The 25,784-nt window shown below is 43.3% G+C and overlaps 1 protein-coding gene across 5 annotated transcripts in view; it reads right to left on the reverse strand.

Moving 5' to 3' along the window:
* LOC111875687 (latrophilin Cirl) overlaps window positions 1-25,784 on the reverse strand; it is a 1,027,517-nt gene that overhangs the window by 172,413 nt on the left and 829,320 nt on the right. For all 5 annotated transcript variants that reach the window (XM_033750172.1, XM_033750173.1, XM_033750174.1 and 2 more), the window contains one exon: window positions 8,889-9,006. In XM_033750172.1, coding sequence (XP_033606063.1) covers window positions 8,889-9,006 — 118 coding nt within the window. The remainder of the gene's footprint in view (window positions 1-8,888; window positions 9,007-25,784) is intronic.

The following is a 25,784-nucleotide window of genomic DNA, read 5'->3' on the forward strand; positions in this document are numbered from 1 at the left end:
TGGGCCTAGGCCTACCTCCATGAACTTCTCCGTTCACTTCGAGTTTTCTTGATCTTACACATTCGGTAGGACTCCTTGGGCGGGTAATCAGCTCGTCGCAAGACCTCTCTACCTGTACACAAACACAGAAAAACACACACACACAAACTAAACATCCATGCCCTGGGTGGGATTCGAACCCACGATCACGGTTTCCAAGCGAGCAAAGACAGTAGATGCCTTAGACAGCTCGGCTACCGTGACCGGCTCTTAGATGCATTACTACCTAATAAATAACGTTAAATGTTGCGGGCTGTAACATGCCTGAAGTAGGTTGAGTAAGTAAGTAAAGTAAAGGTATCCCTGTAACAGGCCGTGGAGACCCATAGGGTTGTGAGATTTTGAGGTTCCCATATTGTCTAGACTCTTGACAATCGGCTCACAGATGACGGTGACGTTGTCAGCCTTACGCGTCGGCCGCCCTTTACCCCAAGTAATATTCCTGGTACTCATTTCTCTTAGAGGCTGAGTCGACCCCAAGGCCATAGTGCGGCTGGAAGGATTAGGTAAATTAAAAAAAATCCACCTCATCGGGATTCGATTCCGCAACCTTCCGGCTTGTAGCATAATGCCTCAAACAACTACGCTATCGGTAGAGATGAATTTAAATTCCGTAATGTTACAAATGACCGATATAGGTGCTAGAGTTTTCCTGTTAAAGTACTTTATTGCCACGTAAAAAATTATGAACATCAGAAAAACAATTATGTCCATATTTGCAACACTCAACAAGTTAAGTTCTTTATTTAAATAAAATTAGGTGAATTGGTACTGCGGTTATACAATGAATCATTTCATATGTACTCAGAAATTCTTATAAAAATACTTAAGTAAAAATAGAAAACTTGAACCGCGTTTAACTTTAAACTCAGAAATCTTCGTGAGGAACGGCTCGTGCTCGTTTAAATTTAATTGTCGATACTGTTCTAGATATTAACGTAACAGTGACCCCTGTAGCTGCAGAAGTTTACAGGCAATTTCATAACAAACATTGACGTATATATGAATCCTCTTCTTAATGTATTGCAGGTCATTCAAACGATACCGACTTGGCCCATGTATAAACTGAATCTCGCCGAAGGGCTCCATTATTTAGCTTTCTCCTGCGGTTGTTTAAACTGTGCCAATTACAGAGTTTATATAGCTTCGAAATGAAGAAAATTATGTCCACGCCTAGGTGAGAGCAAACAACTGTATACTTCAAGCTTGCCCTGCACGGCCCACGAATTACACCGAACATACGTCTGACACGCCTCGCTGAAATAACCTGCTCGTTTCGAATCGGCGTCCGTTTGGTAATTTGTGCAGAAACGTCATACATGACCAATCCCAACCACGTAAGGCACAAGAGAGCAACACAATAAAAAGAAAACAGTAACTCATTAATGACGCCATGAATGACTAATTGATTTCTCGTCGGTGTCCAATCGTGTGTTACTTTATCTTCATGCCTGACGCAGTCGGTTCCAAGCAGATTTCTCGTCGGTATCCAAACGTGTGTTACTTTATCTTCATGCCTGACGCAGTCAGTTCCAAGCAGATTTCTCGTCGGTATCCAAACGTGTGTTACTTTATCTTCATGCCCGACGCAGTCAGTTCCAAGCAGATTTCTAGTCGGTATCCAAACGTGTGTTACTTTATCTTCATGCCTAACGCAGTCAGTTCCAAGCAGATACAGTGGTATGGTGTCATCAACTTTGCATCGTTAGTTATCGCCTAATCGCACTTTGTCACGATTTAAACACGATTAAAGAAACCACAGATTATTTAACTACGCTACACCAACAAATGGCCTCAATGCCAAAAGCGAAACGCAAGTGAACCCGATCGTAAGAGAAAGTCACATCCTCCGGAACTCTTGATAGGCGTCTTGTACGTATAAATGCTACGGCCCTCCACGGAAAAACCGGATTTATATCGAACAAGATTAAGAGAAAACAAACTCCGTGACTTGAGTCCGCAAGCGAACTATACCGACCGAGCGACCGCCGCTTGTCGGCGAAGTTAGTGCCAATTTTTGCGGACAGAGGGTGTTACGCGGTCAGCGCAACGGATCCCCACGGGTGTTAATTTCGGTTTTATACACCGGAGCGCTATTTCATTAAAATAGCTACTCAATTATCCTCACGAGACCAAGTGAACCCCGTTCCAGATCCACTACTTCTCGGAAAATCTGGTAGCGCCGGGAATCGAACCCGGGACCTCTGGATCTGTAGGCAGAAACTCTGACCACCAGACCACAGAGATTCAGACGAAACAGTACCAAAATTTTTCTGCGGAAAGTCACTTCCCCGACACATGTATCGTGAGACTAACACACACGAAAGCGAGAAACACAACACATGAATCGTACTGTAATAATGGGAAAACTGCATTTCGATGTTTGGGCCAAGGAAATAATGGCGAGTCCGTGCACAAAAATGATGTACTGAAAAGCACAAAATTCAAAACGATATTCACAAGAACATCTAGTGAACTACAAAGTCACTGCAAAACTTCATGAAAAATCATTTTCTAAATGATTTAACTTCTAACTGTGAACCGTATTTCAAGACCGGAACGAGTGTAATGCCTCTGAGGAAAGCCCCAAGGAGTCGAAACATGTTAGAGCCGTACATCTAATTTGATTTCTTCTATTCGTCTGTTACAGTGCATGGCTTATTATTCCATTAATTAAGAAATAAACACGTTCATACCAGGAATGCATCCAAAACTTGAAACTAAAATGTTCGAATGGATGGTTCTGACGGTGGTATATACCATTCTGGATTACTGCTCTTTGGGCTTGTCGATAGTCAGGTATTGTGAAGAACACTTTAATATTTTTTTCTTCATAAGTTTGAACTTATGAGAAATGACCTTAGCACAGGGTACAGACACAGAGCCATGAATTCTTTCCTCTTTTCCAAGCTATTACTAATCTTACGACGGTCAGAGCAAAAAGAAAAACAGTGATCCAGACGATTTAAAAACCAACGAAAATTAAAAGAAAATAAAATCCTTAAAATGGTCGATGTTAAAAAGATGAAGGCGGGAAAAGAATAACATAAAAGCCACCACTGCGTGCCAATATGTTCCCCATAGGGCATACGAGAACGCACAGCTTCCAGTTAAATGTCTTGGTGGGATATGAAGCAAATCCATTCCAATATTCACACTCCTGCATAAACCAAAGCTGCTCCCTAGCATTCGCCAAGATTCTAATCAAAGTATGTCAAATGTATGTAGGCAAATTCTAATTATGTTGATATTAATTAAAGCATACGCATCAAAGCGTCTGTGATCTCAGCTTTATATAACGTCAAACCTGGTATATGGCTGCAATCAAATATGAGTAATATTCCTCTTAACTTGAGTCTGGATCATCCTGCTTCATGCTTTCTCGTCCCTACTGAAGAGTTCTGCGTTCTGTTTGGAATGCATCGAACATCATGCCGTCTTGTAACGTCTTGTCTACTTCATTCTTCTTCTGCACAGAAACAGCTGCTATGCTTCGGAACTGTACAGGAATCCGGTACAGATAAAAAATTATAAAACGTCCTGTCGACATGTATAAGATACTTGAGAAGTACTGTACCTGAGTTCAACATCTGTAACAATTTTGCTATCAGATTAAAGTATAAAAGTGAAGCTGTCCCTTTGCTTAACTAAGTAAGCACTACACCATGAAGGCGTATAGGGGAGTGGATGTATAGATCCACATTTTCTTGACCTCGGCACTACTTGATGGTGAGTGGTCAACTTCACGCCCCGGCCGCTTTACCTCGGGGAAAGAGCATCCTGCACCAATTAGACAGGAGGTTGGGTGGATCCCAGAGTCGGTCTGGACGGCGTGGAGAAAATTCCTGACCCTACCGGGACTCGAACTCCGACCCCTCAATCGTCCAGCCCGTAGCCAGTCACTATACCAACTACACTATCCCGACTTAAACCACATGACAATTTATAATCACAAGATATGATCAATTAGCAGTTTTACATGGTCTGCAGATTGCTCCGTGTTCCTGCGATGTTTTATCAACTACTGGTGTTAACAATCCGTCCAGGGAAACACGCGGAGGGACAGATTCTGCTTGTATGAATGAGGATAATGTGGCCTATTTATCTGAGGGGACTGAGTAAAATCACAAAAACGGCAGTTAGGATTTCGGATATAGTATGGGACTGAAATTACTTCGTCGTTGTCGTCGTCTTATTGAAGGAATAGTCCGTGGTCCATAAACTGTTTGCCAGTACCTTCCAGGAAGCTGTGACCTTCTCCTAGGGCGCGGGTGTGGGTGTGGGGTCGTCGTGTTCTCAATTACTTACTTACTCACTCATGGAGCTGATCCCTTCTTGAGAAACCGCCAATTCTGCAGCTACTCAAGAACTTCCCAGCATTTTTTGGAACCCGAAGGTTCATTACCGTGTTCACAAGAACCCTCCACTGGTCCCTATCCTGAGCCAGATCAATCCAATTCATACCATCCCATCCTATCTCTCTAAGATCCACTTTAATATTGTCCACCAACCTACGCCTTGGTCTTCCCAGTGGTCTCTTTCCTTCTGGCTTTCCCACCAATATCCTATATGCATTCATAGTCTCCCCCATTCGTGCTACATGCCCTACCCACCTCATCCTTCTACACTTGATCATTCTAATTATACTTGGAGAAGAGTACAAGTTATGAAGAAATCGTTTGCGTTCTTAATTACTACTTAAAATGTAGCTTGTGCACGCACAGCTCGGACAAGTCGGTATGATTTCAGAAAAGGTATTTGCGGGATAAGAAACCGCATAGGTGCCGTATTGTGAGAGGCGGGTACTGAATGTGAGACGCTAAATGAAAACCACACACATCCTCGAACATGACGTCTGCCCTCCGCCCAAATCTGATTTTCTGGTCTGCGAAATATGAGACACTCTGACGCCTCGACATAGCACAGCACTGATCTCCTGTAGGTGATGTATCCATGTTCGTACAACGGAATCCTCTTCAGTTAGTCTGCTCTTGTTTCCATTAGCATGGTGACGACTCATGGTTACATCAAAGAGGACGGTAAGGCGAGACCCTGGGAGTGCTTCTTCAATGCTACAATATAAAATCGATGTCCCTGTGACGTAGGTACACGCAACCCAAGTCAAAGCACAGCATTACTATTCAGGGGACTAAACTTTAAACGGAAGAGCAACTGTGAGATACCACGAGAAGCAGATAATGGTGGCTTATCTCACAATACTAAGTCAGCTCTTTCTGCATTCGGTTGATTCTTCGATTACAAATCACTGGAATCTGCAGTGAAGAATGTGGAAACAGGTAGTAAAAGGCGTTACGGTACTCGGAAATAATATAACCTCACCCCACCATGTTAAAACTTCGCGCAAAACCCGGTACCTGCGATACCCTACTGTTTGGTCGGTACGGTATTTCTGTTTCGAAGCGGCGTCTTTAATTCTGCCTCTAAACTGATTATTAACGAAGCAAATTCAGAGTCGTGTTAGAATCTAACCGCTGCTCAACTAGTCAAGATGTGTTGTCTCTCTTGTGGATCCCGCATGATCAAAGTCGAGTACAGAACAGCCTGCCACTGGTCTCTATTCTGACACAGATGAATCCAGTCCTCACCCTCCCACTCTATTACTTTAATATCCACTTTAACATTCTCTCACCCAGGCCTTCGCCTTCGAAGTATACTCTTCCCTTTATGCAATCCGATCAGAACTCTGCATGAATTCGTCTCACCCACACGTTACATGTTCCGCCCCTCAACGACGTGCATTAACGGTACAGTGCTCAAACAAAGGATTCGTAAGACATTCGGAACATTGCTACAGAAGCGGTATCATTTTATCTCGTACGGTAAAAGGTAAACTAATGGAGCACTACGCCATGAAGGCGTACGGGGGACTGGATATATAGTTCCACATTTTCATGACCTCGGCACTAGTTGGAGGTGAGTGGTCAGCTTCACGCCCCGGCCGCTTCACCCCGCGGAGAGCCCCCGGTACCCATAGAATACGGGATTGGGTGGACCCCAGACTCGATCTGAACGACGTGGAGAAAATTTTTGACCCTACTGGGACTCAAACTCCGACCCCTCGGTCGTCCAGCCCGTACAGTCGCCATACAGACTACGTTATCCCGGTTCATCGTTTTATCTCGTACCAAAACTTAAAGTTCCCATTTCGTGTTCACATATGAAGGCGTTTCAGTTTCCGAATCAATGAACAAAGACGAAACTGTGTGGACAATCGTAAGGAATTGCTGGTTTGAATAAAACAGAATTCGCATATCTGCAGGATCATCCCGAACATAGCGCGTAATTCCGAAACATGGCTTACGCCACTATAGCTGCACACGAGTGATACGGTTCGGTTTCTATATACAAAACGAAACGCACTAAAACAAGCGTATGTAAGGCAATCAACTGGTAACTTCGACGACCCTTCTCCTTTCAAAATGTTACTTAGTAACAAGTCTTCTTGCATGATTGATGCTGTGGTCATCTGAGGGCCACTTCTGTCTCTCTTACACTGATATATGGAACTGAGATTAGAATAAAAAAAATGATGAAACTCACTTCTGCGTGCGTGTGGGGGGGGGGAATTAGTACGAAGACATGCCAGTGTCCCCACATCCCTCCCAAGTAGTTCTCCGTCTTGGTAAAAATATGTTGCAATTTCACTGCTTCACATGCAAGGAGTTTTTAAGTTTTTGGTGGAAATGATTCTGCTCTCTCGTGCGCTACGCCAGTTGACGTAGACGAAACTAATTTTGAATCGTGTCCAACTGTAGGCTTTGTTTCTAATAGTGTTGAACCTTATGGTTCTATTACCAGTTGTCAGCTAATGATCGAATTATGCATAGTTCTTAACCTCCTCTCTCTCTCTCTCTCTTTCTCGCACACGCACACACTCACTCACGGAGCTGAGCCCTTCTTGAGAAGTCGCCAACGGTGCAGCTACTCAAGAGCTTCCCAGCATTTTATGGAACCCGAATGTTCACTACCGTGTTCACAAGAACCCTCCACTGACCCCTATCCTAAGCCAGATCAATCCAGTCCATACCACCATATCGTATCTCTGTAGGATCCATTTTAACATTATCCATACACCTACGTCTTGATATCCCTTCTGGCTTTCCCACCAATTACCTGAATGCATTCTCTTTCTCCACAATTCGTGCTGCATTCACTGCCCATCTTATCCTCCTTGACTTCATATTCTCATTATACTTGGCGAGGAGTACAAGTTATAAAGCTCCTCGTTATGCAATTCTCCCCAACCTCCCGTCACTTCGTCTCTCTTTGGTACCAATATTCTCAACAGCCTGTTCTCCAACACCCTCAGTCTATGTTCCTCCCTTAATATCAGAGACAAACTTTCACACTCATAGAAAACAACAGTAAACTATAGTTTTGTACATTTTTTTTATGTTTTTAGACAGCAGAAGAGAGAAAAGGTTCTGGACTGAATCAGGTTTCGATTTGTTACAGTCGTTCCCAAATATCTGAACTGTGCCACATTCTCAAAGCATCTGTTACCTACCTTCATGTCATGATTGTCCTGCATTCTGATGACGATACAGCAATATATACTTAGTCTTCTGTGTTCATTTCTATACCAACCTCCTTACTAACGTCAATTACAGTCTGTGTTTTTTTTCTTTGTGGTATCTATATTACGCCCTCGTTGGTGTCTCCACCTTATCGTGGTGAGTGGGTTTCAGTATGACAAGGACCCTGAGAGCTATACCAGCGGTAGCGTAGCTACTGGCAGGGCCTCCCTTGCTGGACAGGTCAAAGGGTAGGCATCAGACGAAGAGAGACGCCAAACACCAAAAACTGATGCTGGAAGCAGCGTCATCAGCAGCGACTTGAAGCACAGAGCAAATGATGCTCGAGATGGTTCAAGTTCGTATAGCAACAGGCGTGACCAGAGTGGTTTGAACGGCTGTTGTACTGCGATGTGGAAAGCAAATGGAAAAACTACCACATTATCACTCTTTGTATGGGGCTGAAACTTGGACACTTAGGGCAGTAGATCAGAAACACCTGGACAGCTTCGAAATGTGGTGTTGGAGAAGGATGGAGAAGATCGGTTGGACCGATTATGTGAGAAATTAAGAAGTGTTAATTACAGTCAGTGAGCAGAGGAATATCCTACACGAAATAAGAAAACGGAAAGCTAATTGGATTGGTCACGTTTTACGCAGAAACTGCCTTCTAAAAGAAGCTATTGAAGGAAAGATAGAGGGGCGGATAGAAGTGACCAGAAGACGAGGAAGAAGACGTAAGAAGATGCTGGATGACCTTGGGGACAGAAGAGGATATTTTCATATGAAGGAGAAAGCTCTAGATAGCATCAAGTGGAGGAACTGTTTTGGAAGAGACTGTGGACCTGTCGTCTGACAGATTACTGATGGATGAATGAATCTACACGTATATTACCACCCAGTAGACTCACATCATCAGCACTGACCAAAAGCTGATGTGTTCTATTTAATATCAGTCCCACCTGGTTTTCCTGGACCTTTCTAAAGCAAAGTTAAAAAGCAGTGGCGATAAAGCATCTCCTTGTTCTAGACCATTCTAACCACCTCCTCTAAGGTTATAAAATCATAACCTTCTTTCTCTTTTGTGGATACACAACTTTCGTGCTCAAATACCTTCTGAGGACCTTAAACTCACAGACGACTACTGATTCGGTTTTAAATTAACGCCTGTGATACTGTTCTTACAAAGAGCACACTGATAACAGGCTGCTAGCTGGAGTAACTGCATTCCAATAGTGAATAAAGTTTCAAGTTCCCTTAATGAATTAATATCATTACGCCACTGCATCAATGAGCAGTGTGACAGGCACTCACCTAGATTTCTAGCGAGGGCGATGCTGGTGGTGAGACCCGCAAGTAGGAGCAGGGTGGTGCACAGCTCCATGTCGCCTAGCTGCCTCGTGCCACGACCCCGCCACCACTCACAGCTTCCCTGAACACAGAGAGCAAACGTCAACTTAATAATATGCATCTTCAAGGCCACGACACACGTTTCTACTTTTGGGTACAGTGTGTCACGCTGGCAGAACTGTCGATCATTTTCTACTCCTCTCACTTGCCGAAGTGGATTGGGAAATCTTCTGGCTTATACTTAATTCACAATTAAAAAGTCTTCTGTCAAGAGACAACACTGATTTCCCTGGATACATCGCAATAGCTAGAAAGGTATTTACTTTAATTACAGGAAGAGTGTACTTCTACAATTTATGAGCCCGCATTATTTTGTAATATTTTGGTCTAGTGGTCAGAGTTCCTGCCCACAGATCCAGAGGTCCGGGTTCCATTCCCGGCGCTACCAGATTTCCTTAGAAGTCCATTCAGCATCGTGAAGATAACTGATGAGCTACTGCAAGGAAATACCGGCTCCAATCTAGAAAATCTAGCGGCCGTGGGGATCCGTTGCGCTGACCACGTGACACCCTCTATCCGCTAAAATTGGCACTAACTTCGCCGACAAGCTGCGGTCGCTCGGTCGGTATAATTCGCTTGCGGACTACAGGCAGCGGAGTTTTTTTTTTTGTAATCTTTCGTATTTGTACGCTTTTAGGGTGTAGTTATAGTTGGCCTTCTTTAATTGGGGCAAATTCCGGCCTTAACACATTTTAATATTCTCTACAGTTCCAAAAGACTGGAGTCCCTTATTCAGAATCTTTCCCCTTATTTAGATAAGGTCTTCAGTATAACACACTTTTATGGTCTCATCTTCGTGTGCAAACATCATTAACACTGCATGCACAGTCATGCTAATTCCGACAAATATTATGTTTCTAACGTAAGCACAGTATTGGCACCAGCTTAAACTTGCGAAAGAACATGATACTTGGAACTTTTCCTCGGGAAATTACTTGAAAAGTAACATTTTACAGCCGAAATATTTTGGCTTAATGGTGAAGTGACGAACCATCATTTTGCATACGTGGCAAATGTACAGTAAGATCGTGATTAATTGGGGTTTGTTCTTTGTCCATCGCCTGGGATAGTAAACAACACAACATTCCGGTAACTGAATCTGTTTCCATCCTCAGGTGAGCGAGTGGGAGACGCCTACTCTGTTGAGTCCGCAAGACAGAGCTAATCCCAATCACAGGATCAATCTTCAGAACCCCTTTGAATCTACTTGTATAGTGACATGTTAAAACACACATAGGAGTGTCGAATTACCGTATTTACGCATGTATAGGCCGCGTGCGTGTATAGGCCGCAGCACAATTTTCAGACAGAAATTATAGAAAAAATAATTTTCTTGGAATATTATTTCAGGAGTATTACACACTGTATTACTAATTATGAATATAATTTTTTTAAATGAAGTGTGATTTCGAATATTTCGAATATAAGCCGCACCCCAGTTTTCATCTTGAATTTTTGGCAAAAAATGTGCGGCCTATACATGCGTAAATACGGTATTATTGTTCATGGTTTCCAATTCTGTAACAAATTCAATAAACAAAGGACAGTGGCACGGGTCACACTCATTTATCTCCTGTAAATAAATGAAACTAATTTCAGGTCAGAACAATTTCGTGCAGAAAATTTTTGACAGAAACTGTACCATCAAACTGAAAACTAAATCAAACTACAGTTTTCGTGATCTTCCTCAGAACCTTTAGGTTAATGCCATGGCAGTACCGGTAGGCACCGGTCGCATATTTCTGAATCACGCCACAAACCTATCAAATTGACAACGCTTCGTTAAATAAGCTAAGGAACAAATTATACCTACAGACTACAAAGTCTGCGTAAGGAAAACTAACTAGAAACTTGAGAAAAAGTGGAAGAAACCAGCACCAAATAAAATTCAACTCAGCTTATGAGACTTGAACACAGTGCTCCACAAAAAGATGCACGAAACAAACTGCCCGGCCTTACCGGAAGTTCTGTTGCATGGACTGTCGGAATGTCGAGCAAGCGTTATTGGACGTTAAGCTTAGTTATGAAATGTACGTAATGTATAATACAAATTTCACCAAAGTGGAACCTCGCTTAACGAGCACAATTAGTTCCCGGAACTTACTCGTAATGCGAAACACTCGTTAAGCGAAACAATTTTTCCCATCTAAATTAATGTAAAATACGATAATGCGTTCCATGCCGAAAAAAATACTCAAAAAAAATTATGTATAACGTTTATTCAAAGAAGATTATATATACATTGTTAAGGAGCGTCAATCGTTGCTGTAGACTGACTGTATGTGCGTACTAGATCAGCCACGCTCACACCTCGTTCTCGCTTTTCAATGATTTTACGTTTCATTTCTACGGTTATTTTTATTCTCTTATGGCTGTCTTTTTGCGGCTTTTTCTTCGGGGACATTTTTGCAAGGGTTATTAAAGTTTGCACAAAAAATCACAAATAAAATGTCTGAACACAAGTTTGGAAAAATGTGTGATCACAAGCGACACTAAGATGCTAGCGGAACGAGTGCTAAACACAGGCTGATGTAGCAAGCGCACAACCCGGGACTTCCCCTCTCGTCACTCGTTATGCGAAACGTCGCTCGTTAAGCGAGTATTTTTTTTTTTAAGAATTTGTTTTGCTCGTTATGCGAATTACTCGTTACGAGAGGTGCTCGTTAAGCGAGGTTCCACTACTGGTTGTAACGGCGGAGCTGAATAGGAAAACTATGCCGCCCAGGTCTAATTTTGTCGGTCACATTACAGAAAATTCATATCGACGAAATTATGGGTCCCATCAAGTTGTGAATTTTGCAAAAATTTGCTGAGTGAACAGCAGTGACTCGTTACTAATTCCTGTTATGAAAGGCTGAAATCAGAACACGAAGTATATTTTAAGAACATGCAAGACAACTGTTCACATCCGATTTCAATGACGGAATATATTACTCAGACGTGACACATTGGCGGGAAGTGACTCCCACTTTTCTCTTCCTTTTGCTGTTGTTTCCTTCTTCTATTTGCGGCTACACTCATGACAGACTTTACTGGCATCTTCACCAATACTTACTTACTTATGGAGCTGAGCCCTTCTTGGGAAGCCAAATCTTCATCTACTCAAGAATTTCCCAGCATTTTATGGATCCCAAAGGTTCATTGCCGTGTTCACAAGAGCTCTCCACTGGCCCCTATCCTGAGCCAGATCAATCCAATCTATACAATCCCATCCTATATCTCGAAGATCCATTTTAACATTGTCCACCCACCTACGTCTTGGTCTTCCCAGTGGTCTCTTTCCTTATGGCTTTCCCACCAATATCCTATATGCATTCCTCTTCACCCCGGCGTCTTCACCAATACTTCTGATAAAGTCCAGGCTTTTAATTATTGGAAATTAAACCGTTAAGAAATAATAAAACTATGTAGGAGGTTCCTCGCTATTTTGCTCTCCATGAATATGAGCTTTCGTAATTGTATGGTTGCAAGTTGCTGACTGCCGAAACTTTAAAGCATCTGCCTCCACGATACCACCTGCAGTGATCCTCTTATTCACTTAAGGTGAGTGAGTATATTACAATGGCACAATAAGACAGTGATATATTTGGGTGATGGTTTACTGCTATAACTGTGGTTTTAAGGTACTGCAGCTGTTTTTCAGTTTGTTCTTGAAGATTAAAGAACCATATTCCATCACTTATTTAAGAGTTCTGGAGAGAGAGAATGTAGCTTTGGTCATTTACATTTTTCTGTTGCATATCCTGCATCCGACCGCCTCTGTAGTCTCGTGGTCCGAGTTCCTGCCTACAGATCCAGATGTCCAGGTTCGATTCCCGGCGCTACCACATTTTCTGAGATGCAGTCGGTATGGAACGGGGTCCACGCAGCCTCGTGAGGATAACTGAGCTATTTCAAGGAAATAGCGGCTCCGGTCTAGAAAACCGAAATTAACGGCCGTGGGGATCCGTTGTGCTAACAACGCGACACCCTCTATCCGCTAAAGTTGGCGCTCACTTCGCCGACAAGCGGCGGTCGTTCGGTCGCTATAGTTCGCTTGCGGATTACAGGCCACGGAGTTTGTTTTTGTTTATATCCTGTATCTCGTCTCACCGTGTATACAATGCAAGTAATAATTTACGAATTGGTGAAAGCCAACCGTTCAGAAGTTAGTGTAGATGGGATCCCATCACTCAACAAAGAGCCATCAGGTATCATGCAAACATCATTGCGCAGGTCTCAATGTCTTCACGGCGAATGAATGTTTCGGTGTGGAGCATTTGGCTGGTCAAAGAAGCTCCTCAGCTTCTATGGATCGTGGGGCCGGATCACGAATATGTCGCCTGAATTAACGGAATCGACAGAAGGGATTACCGGTTGCTCTATCAAGTGCCACCTCCTCGAAGACTGTCGTGAAGAAACTGGCACTGACAAGAGGCGACGAACCCATATAAACCAGGGTCAATTTGTTTCGGAGACTGGTTGCCGAGGCGGAAAAATGAAGATCTGTTATGTCGGATGTGCTTCAGGATATCCTCCCAAAATGGAGACTTAGGAGTTCAAAGCCTCCATAACCTGTGGCATCTTGGTGAAGAACAAGCTAACGAGGATGTCACGAAGGCCGGACCGGAGAAACTTATGCGCGAATGAATTCCTCATATGATGGATGCGGCGTGACTTCCAGGTAAGTCCTCAGCAGACCAGCCAAATACGTAGGCAGGAAGGACGCAGCTACCGAACAGTTCTAAAGATGTGCACCTCGGTTGTCGCCAGAGGCAGGGTGTACGGCAAGAGGCATTTACCATCATGCTGACGACTTCACTATTGAAAATGTACCGGCCGAAAGGTAGTGCGGGAAATGTGAATCTGGTGTATATAGGTATCATATATCGTGGGTATGTTTCAATAGTTACTCGATGCTTTATTTCATTCGGAATGTTTCAACCTTCCGACCCCTTCGAAAAAAAAAATTGATTAATAATATTTAAGCAACTTCACGGCCCTTCAATGGGCATCAGTTCTCAGCCTCTTGTTCTACAGATATTAAGACAAATTTCTTTATGCGGCACTTAACGAAGCTATACAAACTGGGGAGGTCTCGCTTCGACAGATATCTGAGAATCGGCTAAATGGGCGGGCAAGGCTAATATGGCGCCATTCAACTTGAAAGGACAGAGCAGAAAGAACTCTTCAAGACAACCGAACCATGGCCAAGAAACGAGCCGTATCTCCCAAACATCAGTTAGGCTCGTTCTGCTGAACCAACCTACTAGATTAAATGCCTATGGCACAAGGAATCATTGCACACCGTTTACTGCCGATGTCTCCTATCCTCCCTCGTGGCGTGATGCTTCCGCACAAGGACACCTTTACCCTCACGGGTTGACACACTTTTCAGGAAGCTGTATCAGGGCTGTTACTGGTAACAGTATGGGTACCCAGCCGATTTTGGGGCGATGAGAAACTATGATAAGCTTAGGCCCATAATTTTTAACGGCCACATGATTCTACCAGAAAAAAAAACTGCGACCTGAACCAACTCAACTACGGATGTCTTTGCATCTTGTGCTCTCACACCCAGACCTCTTCCAATACACTGTACTGGCACTCCCTGATCTCACAAAAAAGAAGCAGCAAAACCAATACATTTTTAAGAGTACTGGACATCTGGGATTTGCCGCTGTGTATTCCGGTGGAAATGTATGGACGTTTCCGAAGAACATAACTGCCTCCATCCTCAAGAGTAAGCTAAATTATTTTAACATTCTACCGCGCGCACGAAAACCATTGAAAGGGCACCATATGGTTGATGACCATCAGCTTATAGTCTTGAGCAGGTTCTGTGTATAGTAAAGAATTATGAGCTTAGAGCATCATGATTTAGTAGTATCAGTTAATTCCGATATATCGATACCGTATGATGTCCACGTACAGCAATCACTAATCAGTGTCGATATGTTTTCAGCGCACCCATACATCGCGAAACATAAACTTATACCTCTATACAGTAGTGAAAACTAGGAACTCCGTTCACAGCTGAACAATTCGGGAAGGCGTTTCAGTTGGCTATGTAAATGTACGAATAATTATGGCAACTGCGAAATGCAAATAAAAGCAATATAGAATGCTGAAGACTGGACAGTACAGCTTGGCATTGTAATTTATATAAGTACGGCAGCTGGTAATACAAATCAGGGGGATGTTTAATACTGATTCAATTAGGTGCTTCAGTGATTCAGAATGCCCTAAACCGATGAAACGATATAACAGTCCTATCCATACACACGTCTCCGATATCGGCATGAACACCATACTGATTAATACTCTTATCACGACTCTAACGATTAACACAGTAGTGTTACCATATTTCATTGGGGGGGGCACAAAACTCGTATGCAAAAACTGCGCCTCATATAAACGTTGGTGAGCTTATCAGGCACGTTTTGCAAAATTATGTTTTGCGATATCCTTGACATTTCAAGCTGTCTGAACCTGATTTTAAGCATGACCCTGGATGTGCCGGAAAATCGTGTTTTATGGCCGATACGCTCCATTATCAACCCACTGCGCTTTGAGATCCGTGTGTCCAAGAGGCCTCTCACGCACTCACTGCTATTGTCTTTGGGGTAATCAATTACAGTTCTGTTTCCGTGTATGCAACACAACATTTCAAGCCGCCGCGACTCTTTAACAGATGAGCACTATAACCTTGCTGCTTATTCAGTCTTCCTTCCTAACGTTTCTTCAGCCATTACCAGTGATGTTTCGCTTCTTTATTTTCAAATAATCTTACTTTCTGGTGGGAAGGGCCTCGGAACCGTGTTTATGCAGTCAAAATGGCTGCTGCTGGGCGGCGAACGTTAACTATTAATAGGAGCTTCTACAGTATTTCGGGTTAGGGAACAGAAAGCGCGTGGGGCTTCAGTGTTGCTTTTTCCCCCCGTTTTCTTCCTCGACCTGCAAGTTGGACCCAATCTGATTGCATGCTAAGGTAGTATTAATCACCCCAACTTGACGGCTTCACCCCCTCCCCACCCTGTCACACTCTGCCAACCGCAAGCTCCCGAGTCTCCTCATTGGTCGTCGAATCAAAGGGAAATTAAAAATAACTGAAAAGAAAGGAGCTACAGACGATCGATGGATGGCAAGCATGTGAACATCATCCGAGAAACAAACTACGTATCTTTCACAAAGTCAATTTGGACTACTTGATTAGAATAATTTACATGGGTATTAAACAGGGAATATAAACTAGCAGAAAGGGCTGAAAGCTAAAGTACAAACGGACTAATATGTCTGCAGCTGATGTCTCCTTCACTTTCTTTACTCCCTCGAACTCTGGAAGTGAACTGTAGGCGTGAGGAACTTACCAGTCTTTGTTTCTTTTGCGTATTTCTCTTGGAAATGAAGAATACCAGCTCGCACATTCGCGCAGCTGACAAGTCAATGGTTACTGACTGCCAGAAATAAGGAAGTACTACTGTGGCACCGTCTCAATTTAAAAGTCACATATTAGTTCACAGCTTACGGAACACGAAACATACATGGTCATGACACAATACAGCTAGATCCAAACTCCACCTAGCAAAATTCTTCTTGAGGAGCCGTCAGTCGTTTCAATGGCTCACAAACGCGTCTTACGGAACCCAAGGATGGATCGTTACGTTCATAAGAGCCAGAAGCTGCAACCTATCGTGAGCTAAGTCCACTCCCTCACACTCTATGCGCTTCAGGGTTATCTTCTGGGGCACGCGGTAGCGTAGTTGGTTGAGGCAGTGCGCTAAAAGCCGAAGGTCGCAGGTTCGATTCCCGGTGAGATTACTGGATTTTTCAGTTGATCTAATCCCTTCAGCCGCACTATGGCCCGAAATGAGTACCAAGAATCTTCCTGGTGGGTAAAGGGAGGTCGGCGCGTAAGGCTCTCAACCTTGTTGTCATATGTTAGCCAATTGTCTAAAATATGTGGGAGCCTCAACGTCTCAAAACCTTATGGGCTTCCACGGCCTGTTACAGGGATAACTTACCTTGTTTTAGGGCCATCCTCTGTACCTGGAGCCGGGATAGCTCAGTCGGTATAGCGTCGGACTGCCGGGATTCTATTCCCGGCAGGGGAAAGAGCTTCATCTCTGCTTAACAGCGTCCAAACCGGCTCTAGGGCCCACTCAGCCTCCTCCTAACTAATGGTCACCAGGGGGTCTTTCCCCGTGTGTAAAGCGTCAGGTTGACCACTCACGTCCTCCTAATGCCGAAATCATATGTCTTCATGTCTCTGTTCTTAATTAAATCATGCACAGGGCCTTTACATTTGCCTTTACTCTTTACCTATGCCTACGACTCGTGTTTCCCTTATAAAACGTGACTTGAGGCATTGACTAAGAACGCAACTGCAACAGCATGCAAACTGTCTTACTGCTCCTAGGTTGAGCTTTGACGAGGCACGCTGACTTACGGAGTCAATTCCTTGCCGAATTCACGAACAATGATACTGGGCCCTGAACTTTCGAATTAAGTAACGACGACGTGATATTATACAAGAAAACTTATTTCTTCTATATAAAGTCCATTCACAACGGATGTTCGCGGTAATTTCTTCCCACAGTGAAACAATGGGAGTAATTTATACCTGCTGGGGGAGATTCCTGACGCTTGCAACCGCAAAACATCAAGGGGGGAAAAAAGAAAAGATATCTAATACGATCAGGGCTGGAAACTGGGGTCGCCCCCGTCCGTAAAAGAGGGAAAGTTCATGGGGACACTTGGAACTCAAAAATCAAATTACAAAAAAATGAACAACCGTCTCTAAAATACAGCGAACACGACTCAAGATAACTTTCGAGACATATGAATATTTATTGTTCTATATAATCCCTTCGCTGTAATATTAGCAGACATATGAAGTTTAATGGTTATTTTGCTTCCTATTCTTCATTCCTATATGTTAACGTCATGGTAGCGAAAAATGGAACTCATCTTTGATTTGCAAGCTAACTTAATATTTCGTGCACATCAACATACACTATTCCAATGGCCGTGCTCTGTACTAGAACTGTTAAATTACCAGCTTCTGGGTCAAAGGGCACCTCCACGTGGACTCTCTATTAATCACTTCAAACTAAAAACAAATTTTGTCACATCTTACCCAATAAATATGAACGTAGTGAAGTACCTGTACCGCAGCTAATCCTGACATCTTCTGTCGCGTTAAAAAAATATCGAATATCGCTGCGCAGTAACAGTCGGCAGCCGTGTTCAAATACTGCTACACCCACTAAACGTCACGGCGATTTTCATTATACTTCAGAGCAACTAACCAATTCCATGGACCAGTATCACGCTGAAACGCCAAGAACAACGGTCGCTCAGCTGCCAAAATCCGCCGCCATCTATGAAGCCCTCCCACCCCACCCCCACCCATAAAGAGGAATCTACAATGCGCCGGATGAATCCAGTCCATACCCTCACATACTAGCCCTCTAAGATCGAATTTATAGTATTCCTACATCTATGTACAGGTTTCCCATGGGGTTACCACTTTTCGGGTTTTCTTACTGAGAACTTTGTGTACACTTCTCACCTCCTGTACGTGTACGTGCTCCGCCCATCTCATCTTTATAACAAGCCCAAATGTTGAAAAACAGATTAGGAAGCTGCTTATTAATTTTCCAAACCTTCCTGTTACTTCTTCCCTCTTAGGTCCATGTTCTGAGCATCCGGTTGCAAACATCCTCCTGTATCGACACTGTGGGCTTCTCATTTACGGTTCCATACACCATGCAGACTACACGGTGTCAGAATCCAAAAGACCACAATACGAATTTTCACCGCTGAGGGAATATCAAACCGTATAGTCTCAATCTACGTTATTTCCTTAGGGTAAGACACCAAGTTTCACACAAATATAAAATGAAGCAAATTTGGTTTCCATATTTTATTTCAAAATTTTTTTAGACATGAGACGCCAGACAAAATAATCTACACTGAATTTCCCCGAGTTTCATTGGCTCTTAAGTTCTTCGTCAATGTAGGTCACATTTCTCACTGTCATCCCCAAATATTCTTGCGTTGATACATTTTCAAAAATTCTTTGTCGTATGTCTAGAATTCTGAGACATGTATACATACTGAACATTCTGAGGGTTTTCACCCAATAAACTGACATGACCAGCACAGACCAGACGGTGATGGGTCCCACACATTTCCAAGCCCTTGTTTTTATTTCTGGATTCTTCGTAATGGCGTATTATAAGGTAAATCCTTGTTTAAGATTATCTGAAGAGAAAATGGAGGTGTACTTTATTGTAGCTTTCAACTGGACGCAATTTAGTTAGTATGACTATATTTGTGAGCATATCACATTCAATGAGAATGCCGTACACTAGGTCTACTGTTCCTGAGCCCTACGTTCACAACGGCTTAACAAAAGCCACGCCCTGTATTGTATTATTGTGTCTTCATTTTCAGATTTTCCGAGTCAGACAAATTAACAACCTATTAAAAGCCGGCCCACGGATTTTGCGGCATAGGTTACACCTTTAAATGTTCTGATGGACGGAACCGGGATTCAAATGAAGGACCTCCCAGCGTGAGTCATGCCACTTGCCGGTTGATGGACTGATGAAGTGGTTATTATCAAGCGAAGGCTGCAGCATTCATCACATTAGCACGAGCACCACATACTACGGGCATTAGCCGACGCCATGTTCAATTTCTGCAACGGTTACCACTTCGCCACATAAGCTGCGAGTGTGAAGGACACAGTCAAAATCGCTCGAATATAATAGTGTCATAATCTTGCTACCAATACTGCGTCATGCGCTCTCGGCGCTCGGATATTGAACAAAGGAATGATGAATAGGTGCATTATTCCAGAGGATCCTGCGCGCAAAAAATTCGGCGATTTAGCGCAAAACGCCATGAGGCATTAAACTGCTGTATGAATATGCAATGAGGTACGACACTGCCTATAGACAATACTTGTATATACCAACACAGAACTGCAACAGAAGAATTTCCTACTATAATTATGGGTCGGAAATGTAGAGACGCGAAACACGTTCATTTTTCATGAGGAGTCTTAAAAAAGTACAGCCATTACCCTTGCACCTGGGAGGACGCGATAGCGTAGTTCGTTGAGGCACTGCGTTACAAGCCGGAAGGTCGCGGGATCGAATCCCGATGAGGATTTTTTCAATTTACCTAATCCTTCCAGCCGCACTATGGCCCTGGGGTCGACTCAGCCTCTAACAGAAATGAGTACCAGGAATTTTTCTGGCGGGTAAAGGGCGGCCGGCGCGTAAGGCTGACCTCGCCGCCATCTATGAACCGATTGTCTAGAAAATGTGGGAACCTCAACATCTCACAACCCTATGGATCTCCACGGCCTGTTAAGGGGATACTTTACTTTACTTTACTTTACTTACCATTGCACCTGCTTGACTCCCCAACCATTTCCGACGTCTCATGTTTGATGTATATGTTATTCATCTATTCGCTATATCAGCTTCCATATATCTATGGATTTCAAGACGTGCATCTCAAACGATTTTAAATCCAAAAATTTCTTTGATATTGGACGCCACAGAGAAATAATGTTGCAGTTAAATGAACGTAATCATAAGCTACAATGTCCTCAACAGTCTCCGAACCCAACAAATGGCAGGATAATAGATAAAACGGAAAATTTAAAATTATGTCACATCTATGTATTTACTTGTGTTTACTTAATGACGTCAGTGGTAGGATCATGCATGAATAGAGAATTTGAAAGGTCATGGAAAAGAGCGGTAGTGGCATATTGTGCGATACTGTCCCGGCATTCGCCTGGATCGACCGAGGAAAATCACACCAACTGATGATAATCGGTGGCCCGGCCGAAATTCTAAGCTGGCTCCTAGTAGCGTTACAACGAGAGCTAACTTGCTCTGTGTGGACTTAGAAGTATGGACATTACATATGTACTGCATGTGCCCAACATTCTCCGGAAAGAACACAAAACAGAGATAAGGCAAGGGCGCGAGCGGATGCCGTCTGCTGGTATTTCAAAGTGTACAACTCGAACACAGGCACCCAGAAATTCCCGTCTAGCCCACGTGCGATCCCTGGGTCACATCACACCGAGCTGTTCGCCCACGTCTTCACATTGGCATTCCCCCGGACTCCGTCCTTAGGTCATGTAAACGAGCTGGTACACGCTCTCTGTTCCTGCCAGCAATTTAACGATCTCAAGAACTGTTCCGAGATCAATATGATTCTTCGCATGTTACTAACAATAAGATGTCCCTGTGCATAACTAATTAAGCACTACGTCATGAAGGCATGTGCAGCAGTGATGTACAGACCACATCTTCTTGATCTCGTCACTAGCTCGAGTTGAGTGGTCAGCTTCACGCCCCGATCGCTTTATCCCGGGGAAAGAGCCCCCAGTACACGTTGGATAGGAGGCTGGGTGGGCGCCAGAGCCAGTCCGGACGACGTGGAGAAAATTCTTGACCCCAGCGGGACTCGAACTCCGACCCCTTGGTCATCCAGCCCGTTGCCAGTCGTAATACCGACTGCGTTAATGACAATAGCTGTTTCGTAATACCACTATTATGTTGGACAATGCCCGACGTTGCAGGCATATTTCATATAAACGTCAAGGGAGGCGGCTCTAGCCCCGCCTCCTGGCATTACGTTGTCTGGAAACGTATAAACTCAATTTTTTTGTCTTACGAACTAAGACAACGGCTATGATCGAAGCTATGACTTTCTGAATACTAATTTAGTACACGAACCACTGCACCGTCATATCTATTAAGACTGAAATGGTCCTGCAAAGTATTAAATTTCAGACGTGTTACGCTGGAATTTCAGTCGCAGTCCCAGATTTGTCTTTGCTGCAAACGTTCAGAACTTACATGATGCTGACTGTCCCTTCTGTAGGAACAGAATCTGCAAAGGATAACATCAAGAAAGCTGATCCGCGTGCTCTTTACCTCATTTCGACATCCCTCCCCGTTTTTTTCTAAACTTTTAGTACATTGTACACCAAGTAAAAGTAAAGTAAAGCTATCCCTGTATCAGTCCGTGAAGGCCCATAGGGTTGTGAGACGTTGAGGGTCCCACATTATCTAGACAATCGGCGGTAAGGTTGTCAGCCTTACGCGCCGGCCGCGCTTTACTCCCTAGGAAAATTATTTAATTAATTCCTGGTACTCATTTCTGTTAAGATGCTGAGTAAACCCCATGGCCTAGTGCGGCTGGAAGGATTAGGTCAACTGAAAAAATCCAATGACCTCATCACTAGAATGTACTAGACTATTCTTCACGAATATGTATGGTTCTTCAAACAACCTTAAAGAAATGTCTGAAATTTTTATTTTATTCTCATGTTTTGACAAAAGAACATTACGTCAACCAAACACATACTACAACCACAAAATAAACTGAATCTATGCGGCTGACGTAAGTCATGTGATCCGGTATTGCCAATTCCTGCACACAAACATAAGTCGGTTATATATCAGAGCTCGTACTTTACTGCCTCCGTATCACTGTCAGCATCTCCACGCCGCATACAGAAGGGCGTGTAACACGTTACAATACATATGTAAAAGCACGGGGCGAAGGAGTACATATGAAACAAACGTGTCTTACAGACATAGAAAATACTTTGCCTCAACTCCATCTCGAAGGTTCTTAAGCTGAAGCAGAGTAAAATCCACCGGGTGTGGGATCGCTGATATATTGCACGCAGCCAGCAGGTTAGCACGGCAAGAATGAGTCCAACTTCTATTCGAGAATTATGTGGACTGCCTGGCAGTTAAGTTTTTCGTCGTTTATCTCAGTATTTTCAGAAAGATTCCAGGCCAGTACCATATGGACCTTCGCAGTAAAGTGCTTAGCAGTTCTGCTTCGTTCCCCGGGTTTCGAGGCTCGATTATTGGTCCGTAAGCGAGCTGATGTAAGGGTTCTCTGGATTTTCTCACACTATCCACAGCTGGGAGACCAGTCTATTTTACTATATAACAAAAGCAACTGAAACGCGCCCATAAATACACAGAGAAACGGTAATTCACCTAAAACTAGATCAAAGCCGATTCTTCCACATTATTCCTCATCAGACACTCAAAATCTTCGAAATTATCTCATTCGACGCAACCTAACTGCAGCAATTGATACGGGTCGCAAAATAAATTCGTAAGCACCATATATTATATGCATGACACACACACACGCGTGCAAGCACATATACAAATGTCTACCTCAACGAATACTTGCGCACGCCAAGCCCTCACACTTAACCTGTCGCAGAATACTGACGCACACGACCAAGAATTGTAGTACGTGGACACATGCAGTAGCAAGCACAAAATCATCTGGCGGTAAAACCCGGAACCTTTTGAAAGTCATCTCTTATTCGCTTCTATGTGGGTCTGACCTACCTGATTCACTTATTCGAAATATTTAGAAGTTTACACATTTTACACTGACCCAATTAAGGCGAGATAAAAGGTTTTTTTTTCCCTGTGGCGCTACAGCCCCAATTTGGGCCTAGGCCTACCTCCATGAAACTCTCCGTTTCACTTCGGTTTACTAGATCTTACACATTCGGTAGGAATCCTTGGGCGAGTGATCAGCTCGTCGCAAGGCCTCTACCTGTAGACAAACACAGAAAAACGCACACAAACATCCATGCCCTGAGTGGGATTCGAACCCACGATCCCGGCTTCCGAGCGAGCGAAGACAGTGCATGCCTTAGACCGCTCGGTTACCGTGACCGACGAGATAAAAGGTTACTTAATCAAAAAAAAAAAGATTATGTTCTTTTGTGATTAGCGAACTTACAAAATATAAATTTACATAACATTTCCGCAAACTTCTGTCACTGGAGTTATAAAAATATGCTAAGTTATACAGCTGCTTACAGCAACATGAAAAAAATCCTAAAAGTTAACTGTGGCAACGTGTATCGCATGTGTTTCAGAATAGCCGGTTCCAGAATTTCATCGGCAGACGTTTCGAGGAGCAGAAGAAGCCGGACATTTGCCACTTTTTAACATAATCTGATGAGAAATTCTACTTTGCAAATGACACGAGGGTCACCATAACTAAAAATGTTCTGGCACTGATGGGCTGCAACGATTTTCCGTTCCACTAAGTGTAAAACGAAAAATGCCGAGCGATTCAAATCTCTGAAGACACACAAACCACGAACCGTACCTTTGACAACGGTAATTAAATGCTACTGACGTAAAGACACAACAAAAGAAAGAGAAGAGGGAAGGAGGGAGGAAAACGAAGGGAATACAAATAACGCAATTCGGGGTGCTTTGATCTGACACAGTTTTACAGTTTTCCTACAAGACTTTTAAAGACGATAAAATACGGTTCCGCGAATATGGATTTAACAGTGATGATGACAGGTATGATTCGAGTTTTCTCCGACATTCCTTTCCAACACAACAAGACTGGTAGGCCTAACGTACCGTTCGCATACATAGGCCTATATACACCTATTTATCCATCCCCGCATAGATAGCCTTCATAGACAGAAACAAAGAAATCCGAAATTTCGAATTTCGTAGAAAGATTAAATTAAGTGCCGATGATCACATTTCGGGCAGCAACTTAACCAGAAAGACACCAACGTATTTCTACTAAGCCCACTGCAATGTCAACTAGCAAACCACTGGAACAGACACATCCAAATACAAATGAAGGCAGTGGAGTCTCAGTCTGTGAACTCCTTCGTTGGTGTACACATTAAGTATCTACGAGATTTTCGAAGTACCAGTTCCTTTTATTAGGCTTTTTCATTCATTTTGATTATAGACAGCCTGGCCGGTTGGCTGAGTATAGGGAACAAATGGTAAAATAAAATAGTTCACAGCTAGAGCAGACAATCTGTCAACTCGATGATTTCGTTACACAATGCATAATTTTAAAATGATCATCAATACAGGGGTTTAGCGTGAAATGAACTTCCCCTATTCATATATCCCCATTCTATGCACCTCTGACGTGGATATCAAAGTTCCAGCTATTTAAAACAAGTCAAGGTAACATCTTACTAAGGGACCGTCAGCGGCCTCCGTAGTCTAGGGGTAACGTTCCCACCTCATGACTCAAGGTACGCGGTTCAAACCCGGCTGAGGTCGTCGAATTTTTAAGGGCGGAAAAATTCAGGGAATAAGTCCTACGGGAGGGACTTTAAGCCGTGGGTCCCGTGTCGTAGATTTACGGCACGTAAAAGATCCTCATGTCTCTAGGAGATATTTCCCGCCCAAGTAGTTTTAATGTCTCTGGTAGATGGGGGAAATATCAGGTGCCGACGGCCGACCTCGTTGGCTGAACGGGGCTGATAGCACGCACCAGTGCCGGTAGGGTATGGCGACAGTAGAAATTAAAGGGGGACGTACAATGGACCAATAACTGGTCTAAGTGCATGGGGAAACCCACCCCCTCTAATAATAATAATAATAATAATAATAATAATAATAAGGGACTGTCAGAATACCCATTCTTCAAGCACTGAAACTAGTGCTAACCACTTGGTGATCTCATCTTCTCGCGTTACACTAACTTAAAAAGGTAACGTTGTCCCTTCGCTTAATTAACTAAACACTACGTCATGAAAGCGTATGAGTGGATGTATAGATCCACATTTTCTTGACCTCGGCACTAGTCCTACCGGGACTGCACTGAAACTCCTCACACTAAACTTATCGTAACAATGAGATACGAAAATACATCTCACTAAATGGAACATTACGATAGTCTTCTGTTATTGTCGCTAATAACACCAACCTACAGAATACACTACCACGGTACTAGCACATC

Source organism: Cryptotermes secundus, unplaced genomic scaffold, assembly GCF_002891405.2.
Source record: "Cryptotermes secundus unplaced genomic scaffold, Csec_1.0 scaffold388, whole genome shotgun sequence".
In the NCBI taxonomy this organism is placed as follows: Eukaryota; Metazoa; Arthropoda; class Insecta; order Blattodea; family Kalotermitidae; genus Cryptotermes; species Cryptotermes secundus.